The following is a 25,477-nucleotide window of genomic DNA, read 5'->3' on the forward strand; positions in this document are numbered from 1 at the left end:
GTTGGTGGTGAGTGCAGCATCTCCTAAGAACCAAATCTACTCCCGATTCTATGCTATGCTAGTGACACAAAGCACCGTTATTTTCCACAGGGTGCACAAACAAGTCAAACCAAACCACTGCGCAAACCAAACGTGCAAAACAAAACCATTTACACGCGCCTGGCACCAGCCCCATGCCCACCCAGCTACCCTTCTGGGGCCTGGGGCTCCAGAGGGTGTGGGTAGGGAGTGGAAAGAGGCTAGCAAAGGGCACAGGGTGTCCCATCCACAGCCGCATCCAGGGTGTCCCGAGGGCGACTCGGGAGAGATGGGACACTTGTCTGATTTGGGAAATGTCACCACGGGATCTAAGGGGTGAGAGGGGAAGGTTCTTACTTATAAAACACATCGGCTAAAGTGCTCTGGACACCTGTCTGGGTGGGCATCAGGGCAGGGCACTCAAGTCCAGGCCTTCCCAGAGCCAGCACTGGAGGTTGTGGTGAGAGGAGGGGCGGGGCCAGGCGCTATGCGTTGGGTGCTGTGCATAGTGTGGTCTCTGGGGCCCAGAGAAACCCCAGGGCCAAGGAAGGAAGAAGGAAGGAAGGAAGGAAGGAAGGAAGGAAGGAAGGAAGGAAGGAAGGAAGGAAGGAAGGAAGGAAGGAAGGAAGGAAGGAAGGAAGGAAGGAAGGAGCAGAGCAGGAGGGACAGCTCAAAGTGCCTTGTTAGGGGTGGGTCAAAGCCCCGTGAATCATGTTCAGACAAGGGGAGGGCTCTCCGCTTCCCGGAGCCCCCACCTGTAGTGCGCTGCCCTGCCCAGCCTCTCCCACCCCCTGCAGCTGTGGCCAGAAGGTGTGCAGGCGGGTGGCGGTGGAGCGTCTTCACTTGCGGGTGCTGGTCAGAGCCTTTACCAAATACCGCTCGACCTGCCTCCAGGGGGCGCGAGGATCCGCGCTGAGGCCCGCTTTGGAACGTGGTCATCGATCTGAGAACCTGCAGGAAGGAAACAGGGAACTGAACACAGGTCCTTGATGAGAGGCAGTACATGCTCTCAACTGCTGAGCTATCTCTCCAGCCCCATGCCTGGCGTTTTCAACACGGGTTCTTGGAATTGAACTCAGGTCCTTGTGTTTGCAAGACAAGTGCTTTACTGACTGACCCATCGCCCCAGTCCCAGGTATTCAGTCATTTGACCCTCATGTCTCTGTTCCATTATCTGTTTGAAAAAAATTAGGGTTTAGGGGCATTATATAATTTCCACATTTTACCGTATAAGGGATTTGAAGAGCCTGGGTTTGAACCCAGGTTTTCCTGACTCAGAGCCTACTTTATGAGTTTCCCTACTCACTCACACAGCAGCAGACTTGTCCTGTTAGACCAACAGATTAGCCAGTTATCACACAGACCTTCACACACAGGTCTCAGTGAGTAGACCAGACACTAAAACAGGAAACTGGTAACTATTTTGGAAAATGAATGACCCATACTCCAGAGGTTCTACCCTCTGGAATTCTCAGAAAGACAGGTCTGGAATCCCAGAGATCACAGTGGGGGTGTTATTCAGTATTCCTCATCTCCAACAGATTAAGATTTGGGGCTGGGAGAGAGATGACAGGCAACTTAAGGCCTACTGTGTCAGAAGGAGCCATTGTCCAGTTATGGCTCTTGGGCTGGGGTAGAAAAGGCCACTGGCTAGTCAGGCCCCAGAGCCCCAGGGTCCTACCACTTCGTGTGGGGTCAGCTGATGTAAGGCTGTGATGTACACAGGTAACCCTAAGAATCCACACATCCTGGACCGGCAAAGCTTCAGGGTGTTTGGACAGTGCACAGGAAACAGCTTGTGGAAGTGAGGAGTCCTTTGGGAGGGTGTTTTTGGAAGTCACCTCCCCACAGGTCCCTGGCATAAGCTGCTCTTATCACAAAGCTGGGAGCCTAGGGATGGCCCTTGGTAGGTGGGCCCTAACTGCCCTTTGGCTTCTCATCCCAGGGTGGTTTGTGTTTGGTCCTCTCTGTCTCTGAATGGACTCTGCTCTTGTTCATCTTGCTTTCCTTCCCCAGACAGAGACAATCCTTGAGGAATAGATTCTCTCTGGCTAGTTCCAGGGCTAGGGAGGATGGGTTGCTCCCTTTCAAGTGCTGTGATGGATCCCACAAAAGCTTCATGAAGGACTAACATACCTCACAGATTCTGTCTGTTCTCCATTGAGAACATATCATTTATGAGGTCCATCCAAGGACCACAGGATATCTGAGGTAACGTGATGTATAACTGCATAGGCAGCATGGCCTAGGGGGACGTAGGCTCACTGTTAGTGTCACTAGAAAGGCATAGTACTAGTAGGCTCCTGACTCAGAGAGCCTACTAGTACTATGGGGACTGGCTACAGGTGTATGGGGACAGAATATGACTGGGAGACCTAGGTATTCTGTAGATAGATCAGAGCCAGGCCATGGAGATGGGGTGAGGAGGGAGGAGTCAGAGCTAAAAGAAAGAAACATTTTACCTAAAGTTAGTGAAACGAGAGGTGGGAGCGAGGGTGACAGGTCAAGGCCCCAGGGCAGAGACGCATAATGAGAGTAACAGGGGCTACAGTGAGGCTGGCAGGGGGAGGGGACAATGAGGTATATGACAGCAGGGAGGACTGTCCCATCTGAGCCCTGGATATCTCTGGGGTACCCTGTGTGCAATGTCTTCAAAATGTTTCAAGGGGTGAAAACATTTCTCCAGGGAGAGCATCTTGTGGCCCGTGGCCCCTCTAGCAGCTGGTGAGCTCTCCCAGCCCCTTTAGTCTGTGTATCTCTAACAGCTCATGCTGTACGTCCTCATGGCTCTACAGAGGACCTACAGGCTGCAGCCCACTGCCCAGGCCTCTCTTCTGCCTGCCAGTTCCCACCAGACCCTCACCCTTACCTGAAAGGCTGAAGCTGGATTCATGAAGGTCCCGCATGCCCCCATGCCGGGTGACTGGCCGTGTGGGAGTGTCTGCCAGTGGTGTTCCCATCTCTTTTTTCCCAGGGTGGACAACAACAGCGACGTCCCCTAGGTAGGGAGTGCGGTCCACTCCCCTCACTTTTAAGGTCTAGTAAAAAGAAAAGACAGGAACATCAGAGCCGAGCACACAGCTGCAGCGTCCTCCACTGACACCTGCTACGACCGCACAGGACCCAAGACACACATGTGACAGGCTTCTTGTTTCTGTAGTCCAAGTGCTGAAGAATGCCTTTCTAGCTTCTACACATGATGAGTGTGTGCACACACGTATAAGTGCGCATGTGAGAAGGTGCCTCAGTCTCTGGAATCCTTCCAGAGGAGTCTGGCAGGGATACAGTTGAGGAACTCCTCCATTGTGAACATTCTGGAGCATGCAGCAGGGCCATGACAAGGCCAGGCTCCCAACAGGCCAGCCCTTTTCCTGTGGTCTGACGACGCAGAGGAAACTTAGACTAGGTATAGTTGGTTTGGACATGGGACTCTGCCGAAAGAAATCCTAAATAAAGGGTTAGGAGTATACTTGCACAAACCAGACCACCAAGGTTCTAACCTCAGCTCTGTCGCTTAAAGCTGTCCTGGCCTAGGTCAGTTATGGTGACTTATAAGGTGAATACCGACTGATACGGAGCCAGAAGAGATATTAAGGTATATTTATTAAGGAGATGCCTTACTTACAGAGCACCTAGCCAGCCGGCAGGGAACAAAGTAAGAAGCAAGACAATGGAGCAAGGGCAGAAGAAGGGGGCTCCTATACAACCTCCCTCACGCCACTCTCACGTCACCCTGACCATGCCCTGGCGGGCGTGGTCGGCCACACCTGTAGCCAGCCCCGAGGAGGCATGGTTACAGTGTCCCCCTACAGTGACTCACTATATTAAAAGTGTTACTATGACGGGGAGACGGTGTGTTGGAGTATGTTCGGGTGGCTGAGGGAGCAGCAGCCTCAGCCTAGATGTGAGCACTGTGTCCTTTGGGATAGAATCTCAATTGCACTGTTGCATGCTGCCTGTCCAGTCTTACTGAGAGAAGCAACAGGCATGGGGGATTTTTGAAGGCATCCTTGGCATTAGCAAGAGAGGACAGGAACTGAGCAATGAACTGGTGTGTCAGGAGGAGCTCACTGGCCACCAGCACACCTACCAGACTCCCTATATGCTTGCCCATTTAAATTTTATCTACCCAGACTGTAGAGATGGCTCAGAGGTTAAAAGTGTGTACTCCTCTTTGTAAAGGCTATGAGTTCAATTCCCAGTACCCATGTGAGGTGACTATCAGCCACCAATAACTTTAGCTCCAGGGGTATCTGAACCCTCTGGACTCCATGGGCACCCTTACTCACATGTGCATGCATGCATACATACATACATACATACACACACACCAACATATATGCACACATTAATAACAACAATAAGATTGATGCAAAATGGGAAGTGGAAACCAGCATTTTCCAACTCCACCATTCTTATTGCCTCTGCCACATGCTCTCCTGGACAGATGGTGACAGATAGCATCCAGAGGAAATAGTGTGTTAGGACTTGAATCTGAAATGTGCCCCCAACCCCAGGCTCACATTTTGAATGCTTGTTCCCTGGCTAGGGGCCCTGAAGTCTTCAGGAGAAGGGACTTGGCTGGCAGAAGTAGGTCACTGGGGCAGGCCTTTGAAGGCTGCTAGCTGGCCTCTAGTTCTGGCTTCTGGCTTCTACCCTGCCTGCCGCATGTGCAGTCTCTACCAGTGGTTTCAACCTGCCTAATGCTGCGACCTTTCAATACAGTCCCTTATGTAGTGGTGATCCCCAACCATAAAATTATTTAATTGCTACTTCATAACTGTCATTTTGCTGTTATGAGTCATAATATAAATATCTGATATATGACCCCTGAGGGGGTTGTGACCCACAGGTTGAGAAACACTGTTCTATACACTATTATTATCATGAACTGCACCAGGTCACATTAAAGCTTCTGAAATCATGAGCCCAGTTAGCCCTTTCCTCTCTTAAGGTATTCTGGTCACACTAATGCAAAAATAGCATACAACATGACAGTGTCTGAGAGTTAATGGAGGAAGGTGAAGATGCCCCCAATGGGGGCTTTGAGCTCACCCCACACATCTTCCTTCCTGCTCCACCTTACCTTCTCTCTCTGCACCAGCTTCTTATAGACAATGTCTGGGAAAGACCGCAGGGGACAGAACTTGCCAGTGCCCTCTGCACACATGAAGACGCCATTCTCATACACGACACGTCCCCTGCTGATGGTGACCAGTGGTACGCCATGGCAGCGCATGTTCTCATAGAGATTGAAGTCTCCACCCTGCACCTGGGTGCTGGCTGAGATGGTCCTGGTGGGAGATGAGGATGGGGCAAGATCTGAGTACTGGTGAAGATAGTACAGCTTGATACAAAGAAATGCTGCCTGGTGGGAAGGAATGGTACCCTGAGCCATCTGACTTGGGCTTAATTGCATCCCCTTACAATTCTTGTGTTGAAATCATCACCCCCAGGATCTCAGAATGGGACTATATTTGGACACAGATACTTTAGAGAATCAATGCAAAAGGAGGTTATATACTTTTGTATATAAGAACTGTGGGCCAGGCGTTGGTGGCGCACACCTTTAGTCCCAGCACTCAGGAGGCACAGACAGGTGGATCTCTGTGAGTTCAAGGCCAGCCTGGTCTACAGAGTGAGTTCCAGGACAGGCTCCAAAGCTACACAGAGAAACCCTGTCTGGAAACAAAACAAAACAAAACAAAACAAAACAAAATGTGTTCTTTTCCTATCTGACTGATGTCCTTGGAAGAGGAGACAGAGACATTGGACATGGGTACACAAAGGAATGGTTATACATATGAGCATGGGAGGCAGACAGTCATCAGCATGTCACTGCCACATTCCTCTACACTCGAAATGCTGCAAAGATAATTCGCCTTTGCAGTTCTGTAATACAAGTTCTTAAAAATCCCAAGTCCTCCTAGTCCCAGGAGACTCATGACAAGCTTTACTTTGTGGCTTCTGGGTCCCACACCACCACGTCAGCGTCGGCTCCGGGGATGATGCGGCCCTTGCGAGGATACAGGTTGAGAATCTTGGCTGCATTGGAACTGGTGACAGCAACAAAGCGGTTCTCATCCATCTTCCCTCCAACCTGGAATGTGGGAAAATGTCGGATCAGCCCTATATGGATGTGTGCTCCACCCCACTGTTGCTACCCAGCCTGGCTCTGGATGTGTGGCTCCCTGTCTCCCCCCACTGTTGGTACCCAGCCTGGCTCTGGATGTGTGGCTCCCTGTCCACCCTCCCCCCACCCCGCCCCGCTACTACCCAGCCTTTGGTCTTTTAGTTCAGAGGGCCACAACTGTGGTCCTAAGGCAAACAGTGCTATAGGCACTGTCCCAGTATGAGTCAACTGGCAGAGCTTGAGAGTCTGATTGTCCCTTTATCCCTCACCCAGCTACCCTGGTGACTTGTGCCAAAGGCTGCCTGCCTGGGGCAAATACACCTCCTAAGGCAAGTTCCATTCATGTGCCCACTTGGGATGACTAAGGGGCTACCCTTCAATGTGTAAAAGCGCAAGTCCCCTCTTGTTTGCTGGTATTCTTTCAAGCCACACAGGATGCCCAAAATTACCAAAAAACTGAGCCCCGTTCATATTAGGCTTATTCATATACATGTATACCTACAACCAAGTTAACTCAAAAGTTAGGTACAGCAGGAAGCTAACAATAACTAATACAATAGAATAATTTAACATTATACTGTAACAAAAATTATTGCAGTATAGGATGTGGTAGCTCATGGCCTGTAATTTTATCTCTGGGAAAGCTGAGGGCTTTTGTGAGCAAAAGTAGGACTCTTGTTTAAGTTTAAGGCCAGCCTGGGGTAAAGTGTGAAATCCTGTCTTAAACAAATAACTCCCCCAAACTTGTGAACTATTTTTAGAATTTTCCACTTAATGTTTTGTGTACTGGGGCCATCCGAAACTAGCTATAGGGGGAGAGACTACAGTATATTCTGTGTTCTGAAAGAACTACCTACTCTGCCACAGGCAGCCGTGTGCCCCTCCTCAAGGGACACGTCCTGATCTAAGTCCTGGCCTCAGCTTGGGTAGATGGCTTAGTTTTTAGGACCTCAAATTTCTTTAAGCTCATACTGAGTGTTGAGAGTTTTCTGAGACAGACCAAGACCAAAAAGTACTTACTCTCCATGGGCAGAACAGGTGGTATTCAAATGAAATCCCACCTCTATCTCTTTTGAAATTCAATTAGACAAAATATACCCAGGACTTTATATTCATATCCCTTGACCCAAAGATCCCCTTCTAGAAATCTGTCCTAAGGAAGTAATTAGAAATGGTGACATTCACAAACAAGGACTCCTCTACAGCAGCATTTGAAGTGTGAAGACTGAAAATAGCAAAGGTTTCAAAGGAAGAATTAAACATAGCATTTCCATTGGAAGGAGTATTTCGTAGCAATTTTAAAAAGATTGTTTGAGCCTAGGGATGTAGGTAGTGGTGGGACCCTGGCCTAGCGTGCATGAAGAGATGAGCTAGGTCATAAGTACCAAAACCCAGCTTTTAAAAAGCCTACAACTTTGTAGAGCTCTAGGAAGACACTCAAAATGACTTAAAATATTAAGAAAAAAAGATGAATCCAGTTACTAAAATAATGTATGTAGCCAGGCACAGTGGCTTACACCCAAAATCCTGGCACTTGGGAGGATGAAGCAGGAAGACAGCCAAACATTCAAGGCCAAACATGTCGACAGAGAAAGATCCTGCTTTGGAAACCAAAAAGAAAAGTCCAATACATGCACTGAACTAAGAATGCTAACCAAACTAACCAAAGTGCTAAAGTTGTAGGTACTGAGTTGTACGGATTTTTTCCTTATGCGTTTTTGAACTTTTCACATTTTGCTAACAGGTCCTATCACTTTCTGAGGTAATGGGGAGAGTGACGTGACGCTATGCTAGCTAAGCATGACTACCTACTGACACTACCAACCTTGCTGCTGGCTAACACAGGAGCTGTGGTTGGGTCAGCTCTCCTGAGAAGGCTATTCTTCGTGGTCAGCTTGACTGGAATTAACTAAAACCCAGAAAGCTAGGCACACCTCCTGTGAGAGATTTTTCTTGATTGGATCATTTGAGGTTGGAAGGCTCATCCCAAATCTGGGTCACACTTGCTCTCTCTCTCTCTCTCTCTCTCTCTCTCTCTCTCTCTCTCTCTCTCTCTCTCTCTCCCTCTCCCTCCCTCCCTCCTTCCCTCCCTCTCATCTCTTTCTCTTTCTTTTTCTTACTTTCCAAGACAGGGTTTCTCTGTGTAACTTTGGAGGCTGTCCTGTAACTCACTCTGGAGACCAGGCTGGCCTCCAACTCACAGAGATCCTCCTGCCTCTGCCTCCGGAGTGCTGGGATTAAAGGCGTGCGCCACCACTGCCCAGCTCTGGGCAACACTCTCTGGTAGCAAACACACACACACACACACACACACACACACACACACACACACACACACACACACAGAGAGAGAGAGAGAGAGAGAGAGAGAGAGAGAGAGAGAGAGAGAGAGAAGGAAGCTTATTCTCTGCCTGCTTGTCCTCACTCTCGCTGGCAAGTTCATATACACTGCCACTGATGCATTCCTTCACTGATATTAGAGCTACTTTGTTGGAATTCCCCCAACATATACTTAAGACCAGTTGAGACATCCAGCCTTGTGGACTAAATGACTATTGGATTCTTGGACTTTCTGTTGGGGGACAGACATTGTTGGGTCAGCCTATAAGCCATTCTTAAGAGTTCCCCTTTATGTATGTTCACTCGATCAGTTCTGTTCCTGTAGAGAACCCCAACAAACACACCCCTGAAGAGAGGCATGGCTGCAGACACCTACCACTCCCCTCTCCCAGATCACGCTCATTCGATCCTGCACGCCGCTCACACCATGTGGGATCTTGGTGAAGTCTTCCTTGCCCATGGCTTTCTGCTTGGTGGTGAATGGCCGGTGATCTGATGCCACAATATTCAGCGTGTCACTGGGGAGAGAGAAGTGACCAGTGAGGGGACAGAAAGCAGATGTCCCAGTATAGTAAGTAGGTGGGGACAAGTTGAGGGGGAAAGCCAGCCTGGGCTTGGGAACCTAAAGAATCCATTTCCCACCTGATTCTGCTGCTTACTTGTTGGGGGACCTTTAATGATTTGTTTCTTTCATGTAAGTGAAGAGTTTATCTATCTACAGAATTGGCATATGTGCAGAGCATGTTCCAAGAGACCTCAGCAAATGCTTGAGTTGGTGATTGTTACCATAGTGGGTGGAGAACAACTTACCCACCAGTTAGGGCTTCGCTGGGGTGAGATGATAGAGGTGGTCTTAATGTGTAAGGCTCATACACTAACTCCTCAACAGCTCGCCTGCCCCATGCTGTCTCAGCAGGACAGACACAGTAAGTGTTTGACAAAGCTTTCCCAAGTTCAGTGCTAACCTTGTTAAGTGACCGGTAGCTACAACACTCAAGAGAAAGCATGCCAAGACTTATTAACAAACTACCATTTGGAAGTTGGTGACATTACCACCAGTGCCATCCATGACAAGGTCTTCAGATGGTGAAGGCTATGAGTGCCTAAGGCTCAACCAGGACCCCAGGCAGATGCATGCTGTAGTCTGCTCTTGGACAAAGAGGGAGGCAGACAGACAGACAGACACCTCCAGCCCCATCCCCATTCAGAGACTAAAAGCTGCAGCGATAAAAATGTTTATGCCACTAGGGCAAAGCAACTCTAGGAGGGACCTGGCTGCAGCAAGATCACGTGGAACCGGGAACACCTCGGGGAGTGCCCAGTAGAGACCCCGAGGGTCTCACGTCCCTTGTAGATAAGCACATGGACTAAATGGGCCAGCCACTCTGAAGGAGCTCTGGGAGCAGAACACGGTCTGGGGGCAGATTTTGAGGCTTCTGGACAGTTGCCAGTCAGGCTACACAGAGGGCTGTCTTAGGCCCACCAGTTAAGGCTCTTGCCAAAGACTAATGTCCCTAACAAGTCCACAGCAAGATGACACAGCTCTTTGGGTGGGAGAGCTGACCTCAGCCAGGGCTGCAGAGACAGGAAGAGACGTCCGGAGAACAGGAGTGTTCTAGAACCCCTAAGGCTCCCTACACCCTCTGCACCTGCAGAAGTCATGAGAAATGATGAGATCTCAGTGTTTACTCTCTTCTCGGAGAAGATTCCAGATATCCAGGTGAAGCTTAGACTAGGAGAGGTTCCGGCACAGGGTTATGGGTTACTGATCAGGGACCCCGAAACTCAGGCTCAACTCCCACCCTTTAAATGATCCCCTAACTTCCTCAGATGCAAGTACCACTCAGCAAGTGTGAATGAATGGTGATACAATTTTAATTTTAATTTATTGTTTATCTATTTATTTGTATGTGTGTGTGCACGCGTGCACATGTGTACCATGGCAAGAGCATAGAGATCAGAGGGCAACTTTCCTTCTAACATGTAAATTCTGGGGATTAAACTCAGGTCGTCAGGTTTGGTAGCAATTGTGTTTTACCTGCTGTGACATCTCACCTGCCCAGGGAACCAGACTTTACAATGAAGGACAAATTTTTTATTCATGCTTAACCTAAGAAATTACACCAAAAAGGGAATGATGGGTGAGCAAATCACGTTCTCTTGTGGGAAAGGTAAATGATGTCTGGGGTTCCCAGCCAGCATTCTGCATCACATAAATTATACCAATAACATGTTATAGGAGAAAATTATAGTAATCATAAATTCCTATAAATAGTTAAAATTGTGCCCTGAATCCTATAAAATAGCACACATTTACAACGTGCACGGATTAAAAATGAAGTTAAGACTATTTCTCCACCACATGAAATCATAATTCTTACGTGAGAATTTATTTAAATAATTAAATGGAAAACAGGCTATATAAAAATTATTCAATGAATAATGTTTCTTTTCCTGTCTATTTGAGTATGGGTGGACTGGATGTTTACCGTGTTTTTGTTCCTTTGGTAAATTTGCTTGTAGCAATTGGGATATTTCAAAAGACTCCCCGACTTTGAACCAAATTTTAGTATAGTATTTTTTTAATATGTATGTATGGGTTTATGCGTGTTTTCATGTGTGTGGGTGCATGTATGCAGCAGAGGCACAAGGCTGCCATCAAGTGTCTTCTACAGTAGCTCTCCACCTTTAATGGGTCACTTGGGCACCTCCATTTGGCTATTGGATTCTTGAAACAATGGATCCCAAGCAATTAAGAGTTTCCCCAGAAACCTTCATGTTAAAAGAACAGATGGAAACTTGGTGAGAAAGAGGAAAAATTTGTCTCTCTGCAAAGAGATTTCATACAGATCTGACAACTTGCCAGACTATCCTTTAAAGAGAGATTGGAGCTAGACAATGATGGGCAAGACCACACCTTGGCCAGTATAGCTTAGTTAAGTGTGCCTCTTGTCCTCTCCAGAAACCCAAACTTCACATTAGGACCAGAAGATAGACTTCTCTTCCAGGGGCTGAGAGGTGTTTTGGTACACTGTCCTACTAGTTTACCCTACAAGCTCTGAGTGAGACATGGGTGGTCTGTCTGGCTCTCCTACCAAAGGGATAGTCAAGCCCCACGAGGTTCTTGTGGGCTGGGGCACTGGAGAAAGTGGCCTCACCAGGGCCCTTGCTGTGCTGGAAGGTGACTAAGAAACATGCCTGGACATGGAGAAGGTGTCCCCATCTTTCTTCCTCCTCCATCAGTCCCCGAATGGGCAAAGAGAGCTAGGGGAGTTGGTCAAGGAGCCGACTGTAAACTAGACGGGACTTTAATAACCAAAGGGAAGAGGATAAAAAAACCTGCAAGCTGTGCCTGAAACAAAACCAACCTTTTCATGGCTGTGCCTTGCCAAATCCAGAAAACTTCCTTGGCCTGCTTTCTTCAGGTTGGGTTTAGCATTAGACATGGAGGGATTGAGAATTGAGGCCAGAAGAGGGTATAACAATGATGGAGAAAGACGGGAAAGGGGACAGAAGGAAGGAATGCACAGGAGGAAGGGACACAAGAGAGAGAAACTGAGGCAACAATAGGGAGAGGTGAAGATAAGCATGGCTGATCTCCACACCAACTGGATTGAATTAGGAGCTGCCAGGGCATCAGTGACACACACCTTTTCTAGAAAGAACTGAGGGAAGAATACCGGTGTACCATCCCAAGGGCTGAGGGTCTGGGCTGAGGAAAATGGAAAGAAATCTAGGTAACTATCTTTGTTTCTCTGTTCTGTCTCTTGATCCACTGAGATGTGGAGTCCTAACAGCCTGCTCCAAGACTTCATAGACCACCCTAACTTGGAGAGAAGTTAAAATAAGCCTTCTTCTCTTGAAAGTTGCTCCCTCGGGTATTTTGTGGCAGTAACAAAGTAACTAATGCTCTCACTCCAAATCAAGTTGTCAGAGATGCTCAACAGACAGCGAGGGACACTAGGGTGCTGGTCAAGGGTGTTCAAGCAAAATCGCCCTGTGATTTGATTCACCCAACAGAGCCAAACCCAGGTTAGGTTTAGTTCTAGAGCTGGAGGAAGTCACCTTAAAGACCTATAACCCCCCCCCACCACCACCACCACCACGTGCAGTGCTGTCTGGCTCTAACACCTTACTTGGCCAGCAGGCTCATGAGGTAGGTGGAAGTGTTGGTGTCCAGTCTCAGAGGAGGCACCGTGACGTAGGCGGCTGCGTGGGACCAGTCCTGGTGGTAGTAGTGCAAGCCTGTGAGTGTAGCATGTGCGTTGGTGGTCTCAGCCAGCACCACTTTCCCTGGAAGAAGAGTCAAAAGCATAACCAGGAAGGCCCTGGTCTACGAGGTGGTTGGGCCGCACATCTTACTACACAGTTAAAGGAGCTGAAAACAATCAGGAAAAGGCTCGCCCCAGCTTGCTTAGGCATGAAAAAGCCCAGAGACTTTCTTACTCTGTTGACCATGACGGACATGGATTCTGAGGCCAGGGAGCATAGAAGAGAATTTTGAGGAGTCTAGTGTAGCCTGGCTGTGGGGGAGTGAGGCAGGGTGAACGTAGGGCTTGCATTGCCAGGCCTAGGGGGCAGTCCAGGCTGTTCTCTGGGCAGGCAGGGGCTGTGTCAGCTCTGGGAGCTACTGGGGCAGAATTCAGAGCAGATTAGAAATCAGAAAGTCAGGAGAGGGGTTCATCCAGCAAGAAGGGCCAACAGTCCAGCTGGAACCTCCGCTGAAGGAGAGGCAGACTGGAGGCCCAGATATCACAACATTATGAAGGCTGTGGCACCCACGCTTCTGGCTTACACCCACAGAGTTCTGCCCCGACTGTTTCTCCTGTTACCAGTACCCCTTTACCAGTACTCCAAGCTACAGGGTTCAGTACTTCCAGGGGTTTTGTACTGGGAGTCACATAAATGCCCCTGGAGGGTCAGAAGCAGAGTTCAAGGTGGTGAGAAAGGGAAGTTGGGCCCACACACTGTTATTTCACCAGCGACTTCCATCCTGCCTGCCCCCACCTCCACTGGAACTGGTTTACCATTTTGTTAGTTGCCAAGGTAACTGTTAGTTCAACATAACAGATCAAAAAGACTTCAGTTAATGAGTCAATTTAAGACTTTAATTTGACTTGACCTGATCAGGGTCATGGACATTTCTGGAAAGCTGCTGTGCACACAAACAGGAAGAGAAGGACTGGTTCTCATATACTGAGCCCAGGCTAGCTCAGCACACTGAGGCAGACAGTTGTGAAGAAATGGGAAGGGCAGGCTATCCCTGGTGTCAGCAGCCAAGCCTGGCAAATTGTGAGTGGATGGACCCTATCCTTTTCTGAGCCCACAGCATAAAGTACAAGGACTCACCTTGCATTTTAGCAGCTGCAATCACATCACCAGCTGAGATGCTGGACACATTGACCAGGTAGATGGGACAGTGAGTCTAAAAGCAAGAGACATCAGGAAATGGCAGCAGGACCTGCCTCAGAAAGCTGCCACACACCCAAACCACCCTCCATCGGTCCTGTGTATCACTCGGTACTCATCACTAGATGGTAGTTTACGCTCAGGATGCAGGGCTGGCGGTCTGAGCACACAATAGAAGGCTGCAGAACTGTGTGGAGCAAGGCAGAAGCAGATGGAAGGAAGCTCGCATTGGGGACCACCAACCCAGGAGGTGACCTCAGGTTGTAGCTGATGAATCTAAACCTCAGATTTTCTCTGATCTCATGGTTTTTTTTCCCTGTTTCATTTTTTTTTCTGTTCACAAACATGATGACCCAGAAACAGTCATGTGTTACATCGTATACCTGACATTTTGGTGCCTGTGGTCTGAAGGAGGTGTTATCAACAGATAGGATGTACCCAGGAGAAAAACAAGGCTCAGAGTCTAGGCTGGACAAAACTGATCTTGTAAACATCTGGATTGTCATATGTATCAGCTACTCTACAGAACTGTGCAAACATAGCCCACAGCCTAATTTCTTTGGACACATTTGCGCTGAGAACCAAGGAGCTGATGGTTGTGGGCTGGGTGTCCATCAGGAAGTATTTGGTAAGCTAACTGTTGTCATGACAACAGAACAAGGTCCAGCCCTTTGAGGAGATAACAGGAAACCTTCTGAGATGTCAGTCTGTGCCTTCACTGGTTGGTTATCAAGTTAGGAGACAGGGGCTATGAGGTACCTGGCATGACCTGATCAATCCTAGGGTTGGCTGATCCGCAGCCTCTCTGTCCTCTATATTCCTAAGACCACACTTCTGTGTTTACACCCTTCTGGACAGCCCAGGCCATTCCAGAGGGGAAGGTCTCAAGCAGAATCCCTCATTAGAACCACAGGACTGGGGGGGGGGGCGATGAACAAACTCAATACAGAATGCTGGGCACTATGCCAGTTTCTGATTGACTGGGTCAGAGCAAACCAAACCCTGGCGACACTTGCAGGAAAGGCCGCCTTTCCATGGTACAAAGAACTCTCTCCCTTGCTTTGGTTCCTCAGAGCCCTAGCAGCTGTCCAGAGTAAGTGATGCCATCACTCCAACTTCAGATAATGAGTTGGCGAATGAGAGGAGGGCATGGGGTGCAGATGGTTGAAAGCACGTATTCATTAGATAAGAGCAAGGCTCTAGTTTCTGAACCATCTCTAGCTGGTTCCTGCCATGCTCCACCAGTGCCTTGTTAAGGGTTTTTTTCTGAATCGAACCAGGGAAAGAAGCTGGAAAACAAAGGCCCCAGCAGCACAGGGTTAAATGATAACCTTCCAAGCCATTTATACTTGAGCCATGAATCTCAGTTTCTGAAACTTCAGTCCTTCATCGAGCTCAAAGGGGTGGGGCAGAGTGCTGGGGCTGGCACAGCAGAACTCTGAAACTAACATGTCCATTCAGCTGGGGTACTGACAGCCACTTGCGGCATTGGCTGCCAGACAAGAATGAGTTCATACCATGGTCCCAGTGTGGAGGATGGGGGGCTACTTACCCTGTTTGCAATAGTGATGACTCGATGAGTGGCTTCGGCTTCCAGCTGTTAAAAACAAGGGGCAACAAGGAACCAAGCTTCACCATCTCCTTCCAGCCAGCTGCACCAGCCTGAGAGCTCTCTATTCAGAAAGCGCTGGAGCAGCTGACACAGAAGAGGGGCTGGCTGTACCCACAGGGACTGGTTGTGGATAGAGGCAAGACTCTGGCAGGAGCACCAGGCCCCAACCACTGGGACTTCCACAGAAATAGAGTCCCAGGATTTAGGATACCAGGTGCACCTTGGTGGATGCCACTCAGGGCTTAGAAAGGTGCTTGCTGGGCAAGCCAGGTGACATAAAATTGTTGCTTGGAAGGGACAGAGCTGTCCTCTGACTGCCACAAGTATACTATGGCACCCTTCTGCCATACTCAAAGTAATGATAAATTGTTTAAAAAGTTTGAAGGCAACGAGAGGATATCAAACAGACAACGTACAGTCTCACGCCTCCCTGTCTGCTAGATCATTCACTCCATGATCACAGAAATGCAGATCCATATATCAAGATGGAGATTAGCCCAGATCAGGGTTTCTGTACCCTAGTGTTACTCAGCCAACTAAAAACATCTCTAGACACTCAGTGTTTTCTGGGCGGTCAGTCTGCCCTGGCACAGACCCAGGTGCCTTCTTTTTAAGCAGTAGATGCTGATAGTAACAATAATTGCTGTTTGCAGAGCCTTGCTCTTCCTCTTGTTACCTGGTACAGACAGATAAACCTGGCACAGACAGCTAACGCCCAAGTCTGTCGACTCTTTGTCAACCTTGTTGTCATAAATCCACCCTGTGAATCAAGTGCTCCAAGTCTCTAGGAACCCAGGGTGGCCTTACATTCACAACATAGCAGAAGACGACCTTGAACTTCTTGATTCTCTTTCACCTCTTAAGTGCTAGAACTGTGGGTGTACACCCCACTTTCAGTCATATGTGGTGTTGGGTAGAGATCCAGGACTTCATGGATGCCAGGCAAACATCTACCAAAAGAGCTACATTCCCAGCTCTGCTTCATATTTCTCTACAGGTCCTGAGGTGCCCAAGCATGACTTATATTTACATCAGGGACCGATAGGGACAGGACCAAGGTGGGAAGAAAGCAAGTCAAGTTGGCTTGTGGGTGATGGTAGGATCACACACAGGGTCTCCTGGACTCTAACCACTACCCAGCTATAACTGATTGACTGACTGAGATAGGCTCTCTCCATGTAGCCCAGGCCTGCCTGGAACCTGAACCCTTTCTGCCTCAGCCTTGCTAGAGCTGGGAATACAGATCCTACATCACCCTCCCATTACTCTGCATTTTAGGCTCTGAAGAAAAGAGAAGTTGCTTTTTACTGCAAGTGGTGAACATGTCTAATACGGTACTAGCCCAAGAAGGCATTATTTATCTACTGTGGTTCCACCGGAGCAGAATCACTCAGCAGTGGACCACTGGATACCCAAGCCAATGCCCTACGAAAGTGCAAACAGGGCTCCAAGCAAGGGACTCTTCCCGCCCTGGCAAGAAAGAGAGAGTGAGAGCAGGGACAGGCACATGCTTTGTTTCAGTCTTCCTCCGTTAGACTCACATCTCCAGAATGCAGAGCCCTGGCTGCAAGCTTAATTTTCTTCTAACACATGAAGGCTCTGTCCATCTCTTTTGTCTCTGCACTCGATTCTGGATCAAGTGACCCCTGGAATGGTCTCCCCAAAGCCTTGAGATTAGAATTAAATGGGGCGTGACAGGGTTTATCCTGTTCTTCCAAGGAGGGTCAAGGTAGCCTCAGCTGGGAATCTCATGGGGGGGGGGGTCAGGAATGATGTTACATATAGTTCCACTCTGTAAATGACATAATTTTATCTTCCTCTATTCATTTTCTGAGAGAGGTCTCGTGTAGCCCAAGCTGGCTTCAAACTTGCAATGTAACATATTTTTGACATCTTCTAAAAGACTGCAAGACTGTTATGGTTCCCCACCGTCTCATGATACAAAATCTTGGTCCCTAGATAGTGGTGGTATTTCCAGAAACACGAGGCAAGGCTGAGCTGCAGGAAGGAGGTCATAGGGATGGGTCCTTCCTTGGTAGTTCCCCGGCCACTTCCTGTTTCACTCTCTGCTTCTGGCTGACCTCAAGTGAATAGCTCTCCTTTACCATGACGTTCTATGCAATTGGAAACATCCACTGAATTCTTTGAAACCATGAGCACGCACAAAATAATATAATAATAATAATGATGATGATGATGATAAAGTTTTCTCTCAGGCTTATTTTCAGTGACAGAAAGTTAATGGATACAGAAAGTCTGCATGAACAAAATTGACCATAGACACAGGAATTTCTCCTACCTCCTCTGGACGGCTGATTTCTATTCCTTCTGGGCCTGTGATACCCAAATCTAGAGCCTCCTTAGCACCCTGAATAATAGCAAGAGAAAGACAACAATCACAGAGATACAAGAAACTACCAAACCCAAGGGACAGTAAAGTATGCCAGGCATGTTTTCCTTCTGTAGTGTACATTTTCCAAAGAATAAACCAGAGGACTGAATGCAGTAAACTTCTGATTCTCTCCTCACTTTTTAATGTCTGGACAATACCTTTTATTCTTAAAAAACACAGCCCAGTTGCTAAGCAACGGCCAGGGATACCAAAGACAAACACCAGTAATTGGTTTAAAAGTTTGAGCTGTCACTCTGGGAATCTCAATAAATGTCTTTGGTATCAGCGACTCCTAGATCAGCTTCACCCCAAGACTTAGAAGGACCAAGGGGTCCACCCTTTGTACCAGAGAACAGACTCTCGTGAAGTAATAGTTCTGATGGAGAGGAAAAAGGAGTGTTGACATTTATTTTTGCATGCTGTATCTCAAAAATTATTCCCAAGAGATGTTCTAAATTATTTTGCTATAGTGGAATTTAAATATCATAACATTCACACTAAATTATTACCTAAGACTTAAGAAACCTCTTGGAATATAAAGAGATTTTAATATGTATATTTAGCATACATATCATATCTATATCTATATCTAAAGTTTGGATCTCAGACCAAGATTTGACACCCCAGATGTTCCCATCTCACACCATCTAATTACTTGATTCATGTGAACCTTGAAGGACAGGGACAAGTGATCGAATCCCTGAACACTGTGTCCATTGGCCCCACCCCACCCCACCACCTCTGTTGCTGACTTGCCTCAGCCACGAGCTCCCCATTTTCAGCGTGGACTCGGGGGATAGCCCCAAAGTCCCTGCAGGCATGAAACACTTGGTATAGCTCACTGTCCCGAAGCATGTACAAGTCCTTGTAGGTCATGAACATCTGGAAAGAGTTGACCCCGTTCTCTCGCACTAGTGTCTCCATTTCTGCTTTCACCTGGAGAGCAAAACACAAAGTCAGTGTAGGGAATTCTGAGAAGGGCTGTGGCTAACTCCAGGACACACAGGACACTGCCGTCTGTGCCTGAGCCGACTACTCAGCAGTCCTCCCCATTAGATGTTCACGGGACCTCCTATACACATCAGGATATACTGACCCCCTGCAGTCAGTCAGTACAGGGAGCCAGTGCTCCTGAGGTTGGCCCATGGCCATGGACTCTGTTGCGACGTGATCTCACTGTGAATGCTGGAAAATAGGTTCTTTAAGTTAGGTAGGATAGTCCTCCTCCCCACCATATCTTTATAGACTCCTAAATATTTTGTTTGGCACATAGGGAAGCTAGAGTGGTAGAGGGGGATGCTTTTACACACATTAGAGCATCAGGCACCAGCCAGCTCAGTCACACACCCTTTTGTGCTCCAGACCACTGGTGCCTTCTTTGGGGGTTCCATCAGCACTGTTACCTTGGGTGACCACCAGGTGATCCCCACATGGAGGGCATAGTCACAGCAGACCTTGGGGTCAGCCAGACCCCTGCACTTCTCATAGGCTTCCACGAGGGAGGTCTCCTTGTCAGGAAGGACATGGCCAATGATCATGGTGGTGCCTCCAACGAGTGCTGCCTGAGAACAAGAAGAAAGACAGCCTTGTCACGGCTCTGCCTGCACTCACTATCAAGGTGAGACACGGTGCCCAGGTTGTGCTTAGATCAAGCTTCCTGGGTGGACAGTCGGAAGAGAAAGTCAAATATCCCTATGGAATGGTAAAGTGCCATCGTGATGGGTGTGTTAATTATCCTAATTACTTTCTTTTCCAAAGGGGTGAAAAAGCCCGATATAGCTGCCTTCTCTATAACAAACAGGGGGCACTGCTGGAGACTAAGGTACGGAGAAAAAGTCTAGCAGCCAAAAAACAATTGAGAATGAAAAATCTCAACACCCTGTGGTCTGACTTCTTGCACTGCTCAAAGCAACCAACAGAGGGCGGTAGCTCTGTGTAGTAACGGAGGAAAGGGGTGGTGGTGGGGAGGTTGGGGGGGGGGGACGGAGCACAGATTGTAGTTTACAAGCTGGCTTCTGTTCCTGGTTCTGCTGGCTCCCACCAGGCTGATTCATCCTCACAGCAGGTGGATGTACTCTGTTTTGGCCAGCCTTGCATTTATTGCTGTCCATATACACATGGGGCAGGGGGAAGAGTCTGGTACACTAGCATTGTGTACCCTAAATTGTTTTGTTCTTCTCTGGTTCTTTGGTGCTGTCTTTTGTTTGCCTTTAGCACAGTGGTGGCCATGGATGGGTAAAAAGGGACCCTCGGTGAGCACAGAGATGGAACTAGGACCTCTAAGGCAAGGGTAGAAAAGGCAATTTCATTTGCAAATCTTCAAATACGTGACAGTACAGGTCAGGCTAATAAACCATTACCCACCTACTATGACAAATATGTCCTCACAAGGGCCTCTGAAACTGAGCTACAATGCAGAGAAATTGACTTTCCCTGGAGCTTGCCTTACTCAAAAACTTCCATCCTGGATACATGCTGAGCACACAGGACTGAACTCTGTCCATTGCTGCAAAATGCCACCCTTGGGCCTAGTGTACACGTTTGTGTTGTGATCCCCAAGAAGAGAGGTTCAGGCTTGTGTGGATCCTGGAAGGGCTGGCCTTTAGTCAGGGGACTCCAGGGACCTGCAATGGTGTGGGTTAGATGGCTCTAGGCAGACAGCCTCTGAGCCCTGTGGGAAAGGAGTACAAGTTGCCAAATGCCCCAAGCAGCATCCTCTGGAGTCTAACCAAGAGTTCTGGAAAGCATGCAGAGCTGTGGTATTGACTTCCCTGCCTACTGGATGTTATCTGGAGCAGCCATGAGCCCCCTCTGCACCTGCAGCCACACACAAGTGCATGCATGCCTGCTGGGCAGCAGCTCTGGGAGGCTTAGAAGGGTACACTGGTAATGTTACTATTACTACCAGTGCTCCTGTGAGCCTCCGAACCAGAGTTCATGGCTCAGCTATGGACTCAGGGCTTACCTGACACTGGGAGGTATACTTTCACACACACACACACACACACACACACACACACCACACACACACACACACACAGAGAGAGAGAGAGAGAGAGAGAGAGAGAGAGAGAGAGAGAGAGAGAGAGAGAGAGAGAGAGAGTGCTGGCCCTTTAAGCAGGCAGAGTTCTGATGCCCAGGATGAATGCCTTGGGCTCTGTGTTCACAAGAACAGGACGACATCACAGATGTGACAGACCTTTTTATCGTCACCCCACTTAAAGGCCTTGCGGAGAGCAAGGCACTGTCCTGTTCCTGATGCTTCAGAAGGATGTGTTTATGGATACTTGGCTGTGGGCCTGTCACATGTCATGACTACTTACACAAAAACCATTGCTTATGTGAGCTGTGGGTGATATTTAGCTAAAGGCAGTAAGATGATGCTCACGGATGCTGTCTTAGGGATTCTATTGCTGTGATGAAACACCACACACAAAAGCACCTTGGGGAGGAAAGAGTTCCACATCACAGTCCACCATCAAAGGAAGTCTAGGTAGCAACTCACGGTAGAGCTGATGCAGAGGCCAAGCCCAGAGGTGGAGCTTCCCACATCCATCAGAAAAAAAAAAAAAAAAAAAAAAAGCCCCATAGGCTTGACCACAGGCAAATCTGGGGGGTGGGGGAGGACATTTTCTCAGTTGGATCCCTCTTCCCAAAATGACTCTAGCTTATGTCAAGGAAACAAAACAGTAGCCAGCACAGAGGCTCAGTAATAACATAAAAGGGCAATGCTGCAGGGAGTGAAGAAACAGATCCAGTGTGCTCACAAGATGCTTAAAGCTATGTTAAATCACACACAAGAAACACTGGAGGAAGCATGCCAAATGTATTAATGATGTCTGTTTTGGGGTGATTGGTCCTGAATAATTTGTTTTTTCTTTTCTCATATTTATTTAAAGGGATATATTTTACAACATACACTAAAAGCAATGTCATATTTATAATATTAACTATACAAACCCACTTGGAAGAATTTAAAACTAAATTTAATTAGCTATGTTTCCATGTGTAAAAGATGTTACAGTTATGAGATATTTCAAATGCAGAGTAAAGGCATAGAAGATAGAAAACATGCCCACACACATTTATCAGGTACTAATAATTTTATAATTCTTGCTTCAGATAGTTTAAACTTTTAATTTTTATTAAAAATACCATTTTGGGTGGGCAGTATGAGAGGTTGAATCCAGGGTCTCATATGTTAAACCCTTGCTTTATCACTGAGATACACCCCCAGATGAGATTTTTTTCCTTTGCATATTTGGGTATGTATGTGTTTGTAGTATGTACATGCATGGCTTCTTGTTCATATGTGTGCATTCTCATGTGTGCACCTGTGTGTTCAGATGTACATTTGCATATGTGTGCCTGCCTGTGGAGGCCAAAGACTGACATCAGCTAGGTATCTTAATTGCTCTCCACTGTGTTTCCTGAGGCAGACTCTCTTGCTGAGCCCGAGGCTCACAGATTTGACTAGTCAACCTAGCCAGCTTGTCCCAGGGTTCCCTGCCACTGAGCCTCCCAAATTCTGGGGTCATAGGAGAGCTGACACACCCACCTGGCCTTTTGTGTGGTTCTGGGTACCTGACCTCCAGTCTTCATGCTATGACCAAGTGACTTATTTGCTGAGTGTCTCTTCAGCCTGTGGTATTTTCTAAATGAAATATCAATTCTGATATACCTAATGATCTCCACCATTACCTGCTCTGAGGCTGACACACTTCTCTGTGTTTAGCTAGTACACGATGCTACCAAACTGTCCGTATCCTTTGGCAACTTGTTTCTGTGATCATTAACTGCTTCTCCTCCTGCTTGAGCATCCTTGTGCACTCGTGAGCAGAGCCCACACTCTGATGCTCACACACACTGGCAGGAAGTGGAAGTGCAATGCTGTGGAGTCTGCAGACCTTCAACAACCCAGGCCCAACCAGTGAAGACCTGAACCCATCAGGGCCTCCTTGAACATGGTGGCTGACCAAAACTGCCTGTGTAGCAATCCGAGCCTTTTACACACACATGCACACGCACACGCACACACACACTTCTGTCCAACCAAGCCTTCCTGCCTGTGTACAGGGGCATGACTTTTACCCTGTTGTAGGATTTCGCATCTCTATCTGAGGGCAGATTTTGAAGCTTCTGGACAGTTGCCAGTCAGGCTACACAGAGGGCTGTCTCTGCTGGGCCCCAACAGGCCCATCCGTTAAGGCTCTTGCTGGGATTAAAGGCGTGCACCACCAACGCTCGGCTCGGAACCTCTTCTTACTTTCATGTTAAAATCACCTTCCAGTCGGGCAGTGGTAGTGCACGCCTTTAGTCCTAGCACTCGGGAGGCAGAGGCAGGCGGATCTCTGTGAGTTTGAGGCCAGCCTGGTCTACAAAGCTACACAGAGAAACCCTGCCTTGAAACAAACAAACAAACACAAATAATATTCAAATAAAAAATAATAAATAAATAAAATCTAAAAATCACCTTCTATTTTTTAAAAATTTCATACTCTAAGTACCAAAAAAGACCACTGGCTCTGTGGTTCCTTCACTTTCACAGCTGTCTGCTGCTCGCTGGCCTGCTTGGGAACCAGCTCTTTCACAGCATTGCATTTTGTTTTGTGTGTATTTTTTTGAGACCCAGTCTCCCTGTGTAGTAGCTCTGACTGACCTGGAACACACTACGTAGACTATGTCATGACCTTTTAGTGTGCACATCCGGAATGTTCCTGCATCTAAAACTCACACCTGTCTGCTCAGCTTTCGTCAGAGGAAACAGGCAGCATTCCATTCACAACACACTTCAGGGAAAACACTTTCTTATACGTGTGCCTGACGTTTCGAGGACTCGAATGCTAAACCCAGAGGCAAAGTTCCTGGGACACGAATCAAACTTGGGATGGGGGTGCAGATGTAGGCTTAAACCCTGGTTTCAGGGAAGGGTGTATAGGAAGCGTGCTTCCTGAAGAAGCAAAGTTTTGACAATGGAGGAAGAAAATAAGTAGAGGTTGCATGAACTGAGTGGTTGAAAAATCGTACCAAGAGCGGGGGATCAAATATGCAGGGCAGGGAGTTTTTACATAAAATGGGATAGTGGAGATGAAAACTGCTGCTATTAACATAATTGAACACCTTCTGTTTCTTGTTTATTTCTGACGACAGCCTATGAAAAAGGTGCCCTATCTCCGTTGGTCAGATGAGGGAGCTAAGCTGCTATTCACACCTGTTAGGCTGAGCTACTACTTGCCATCCTGTTTGGGAGGGGGTGAGGACACAGAAGGAGACCACGGGAGACCATGCTGGGGAGGGCTGAGGCAGCACATTCCTGGTCCCAGACTTCTTAGCAGAACAGGAGTGAGGCCAAATCCCTGAAAGATGGTGTGATCCCGGGTGAGGTTCAAGAAAAGCACATGAAAATTCACTTCAGGGTAGTCACTCAGGGCTCACTCAAAGCCGGGAGCTGGGCAGGAGGAGCCGGGCAAGAGAAAGTGGGCCGAGATAGCTGAGCAGGGAGAGCCAGGAATGACTAACAAAGGGGTCTAGGAGCCAGGCAGAAATCTAGCACAGGCACAAACGAAGACAGGTCCTGGGGCAGTGTAAATTTTGTTTGGGCTGAAGGTGTCCTTTGCACTTTTTTTTCCCCAGCCACTACAGCTCAGGCTGGCCATAAACTTGTGCAAATAGTTGAAGGTGATCTTGACCTTTGAACTTCCTGCCTCCACCTCTCCAGTGCTAGTATGACAGGCATGTACTACCACAGGTGGGTTTTGCAGTGCTGTGGATTGAACTCGGGACCTCATGCCTGCTAAGCAGACACTACCACCGGGCCAAATCCCCAGACTCCTCGGTGCTCTTGACTTTTCTAGAAATGCAGTGCAATGATGATGCATGGGACTGGAGGCAATGACGCAGTGAGTGGAACTTTAGGCTGGCAGGCCTGAACTAGACCTTCAGTTGTAGCAGTGAAGTATCCTCTGATCCTGAGTGTGGTGGTTGGAATGAAAATAGCCCCCGTATGGGCTGGAGAGGGGGCTGAGCTGGAGAGATGGCTTAAGAGCACTGACTGCTCATCCAGGGGACCCAGGTTCAATTCCCAGCACCCACATGGCTGCTTACGACTGTCTATAACTTCAGTTCCAGGGGACCCAGAACCCATTGCAAAACACTAATGCTTATAAAGAAAGAAAAAAGAAAATTGTCCCCATAGACTCACAGGGAGTGGCATTGTTGGAGGAAGTGTGTCACAAGGGGTGGGCTTTGAGGTTTCAGAAATCAAGCCAGGTCCAGTGGCTCACTCTCTCTTCCGGCTGCCTGCCCATCCAGATGTGGAACTCTCATTTACTTCTCCAGTGCCATGTCTGCCTGCATGTCTCCACGATCCCTGTTATGAGATAATGGACTAAACCTCTGAACTGTAAACTGGCCCCAATTAAATGCTTTCCTTTAGAAGAGTTGCCATGGTCGTGGTGCAACAGAACACTGAAACATTGGGTAAGGAAGCTACAGCCTGGGTGCACGTGGTACCATTCTCTGAATGAGGCATTCCTGGCAAAGGAATGGCTGTTGCTAGAGGTGAGGAGCTTAT

At 48.0% G+C, this 25,477-nt stretch overlaps 1 protein-coding gene across 1 annotated transcript in view; it reads right to left on the bottom strand.

Moving 5' to 3' along the window:
* Nucleotides 1-883: 883 nt before the first annotated feature.
* Dpysl5 (dihydropyrimidinase like 5) overlaps nt 884-25,477 on the bottom strand; it is a 44,930-nt gene continuing 20,336 nt past the window's right edge. The window contains exons 2-12 of the mRNA XM_035448291.1: nt 19,308-19,466; nt 18,661-18,840; nt 17,812-17,880; nt 15,453-15,497; nt 13,841-13,916; nt 12,628-12,784; nt 8,868-9,009; nt 5,976-6,118; nt 5,105-5,312; nt 2,888-3,056; nt 884-969 (exon numbers count right to left, since the gene is read on the bottom strand). Of these exons, the coding sequence (XP_035304182.1) occupies nt 884-969; nt 2,888-3,056; nt 5,105-5,312; nt 5,976-6,118; nt 8,868-9,009; nt 12,628-12,784; nt 13,841-13,916; nt 15,453-15,497; nt 17,812-17,880; nt 18,661-18,840; nt 19,308-19,466 (1,434 nt within the window). The remainder of the gene's footprint in view (nt 970-2,887; nt 3,057-5,104; nt 5,313-5,975; nt 6,119-8,867; nt 9,010-12,627; nt 12,785-13,840; nt 13,917-15,452; nt 15,498-17,811; nt 17,881-18,660; nt 18,841-19,307; nt 19,467-25,477) is intronic.

Source organism: Cricetulus griseus, chromosome 7 (genome assembly GCF_003668045.3).
Source record: "Cricetulus griseus strain 17A/GY chromosome 7, alternate assembly CriGri-PICRH-1.0, whole genome shotgun sequence".
Lineage (NCBI taxonomy): Eukaryota > Metazoa > Chordata > Mammalia > Rodentia > Cricetidae > Cricetulus > Cricetulus griseus.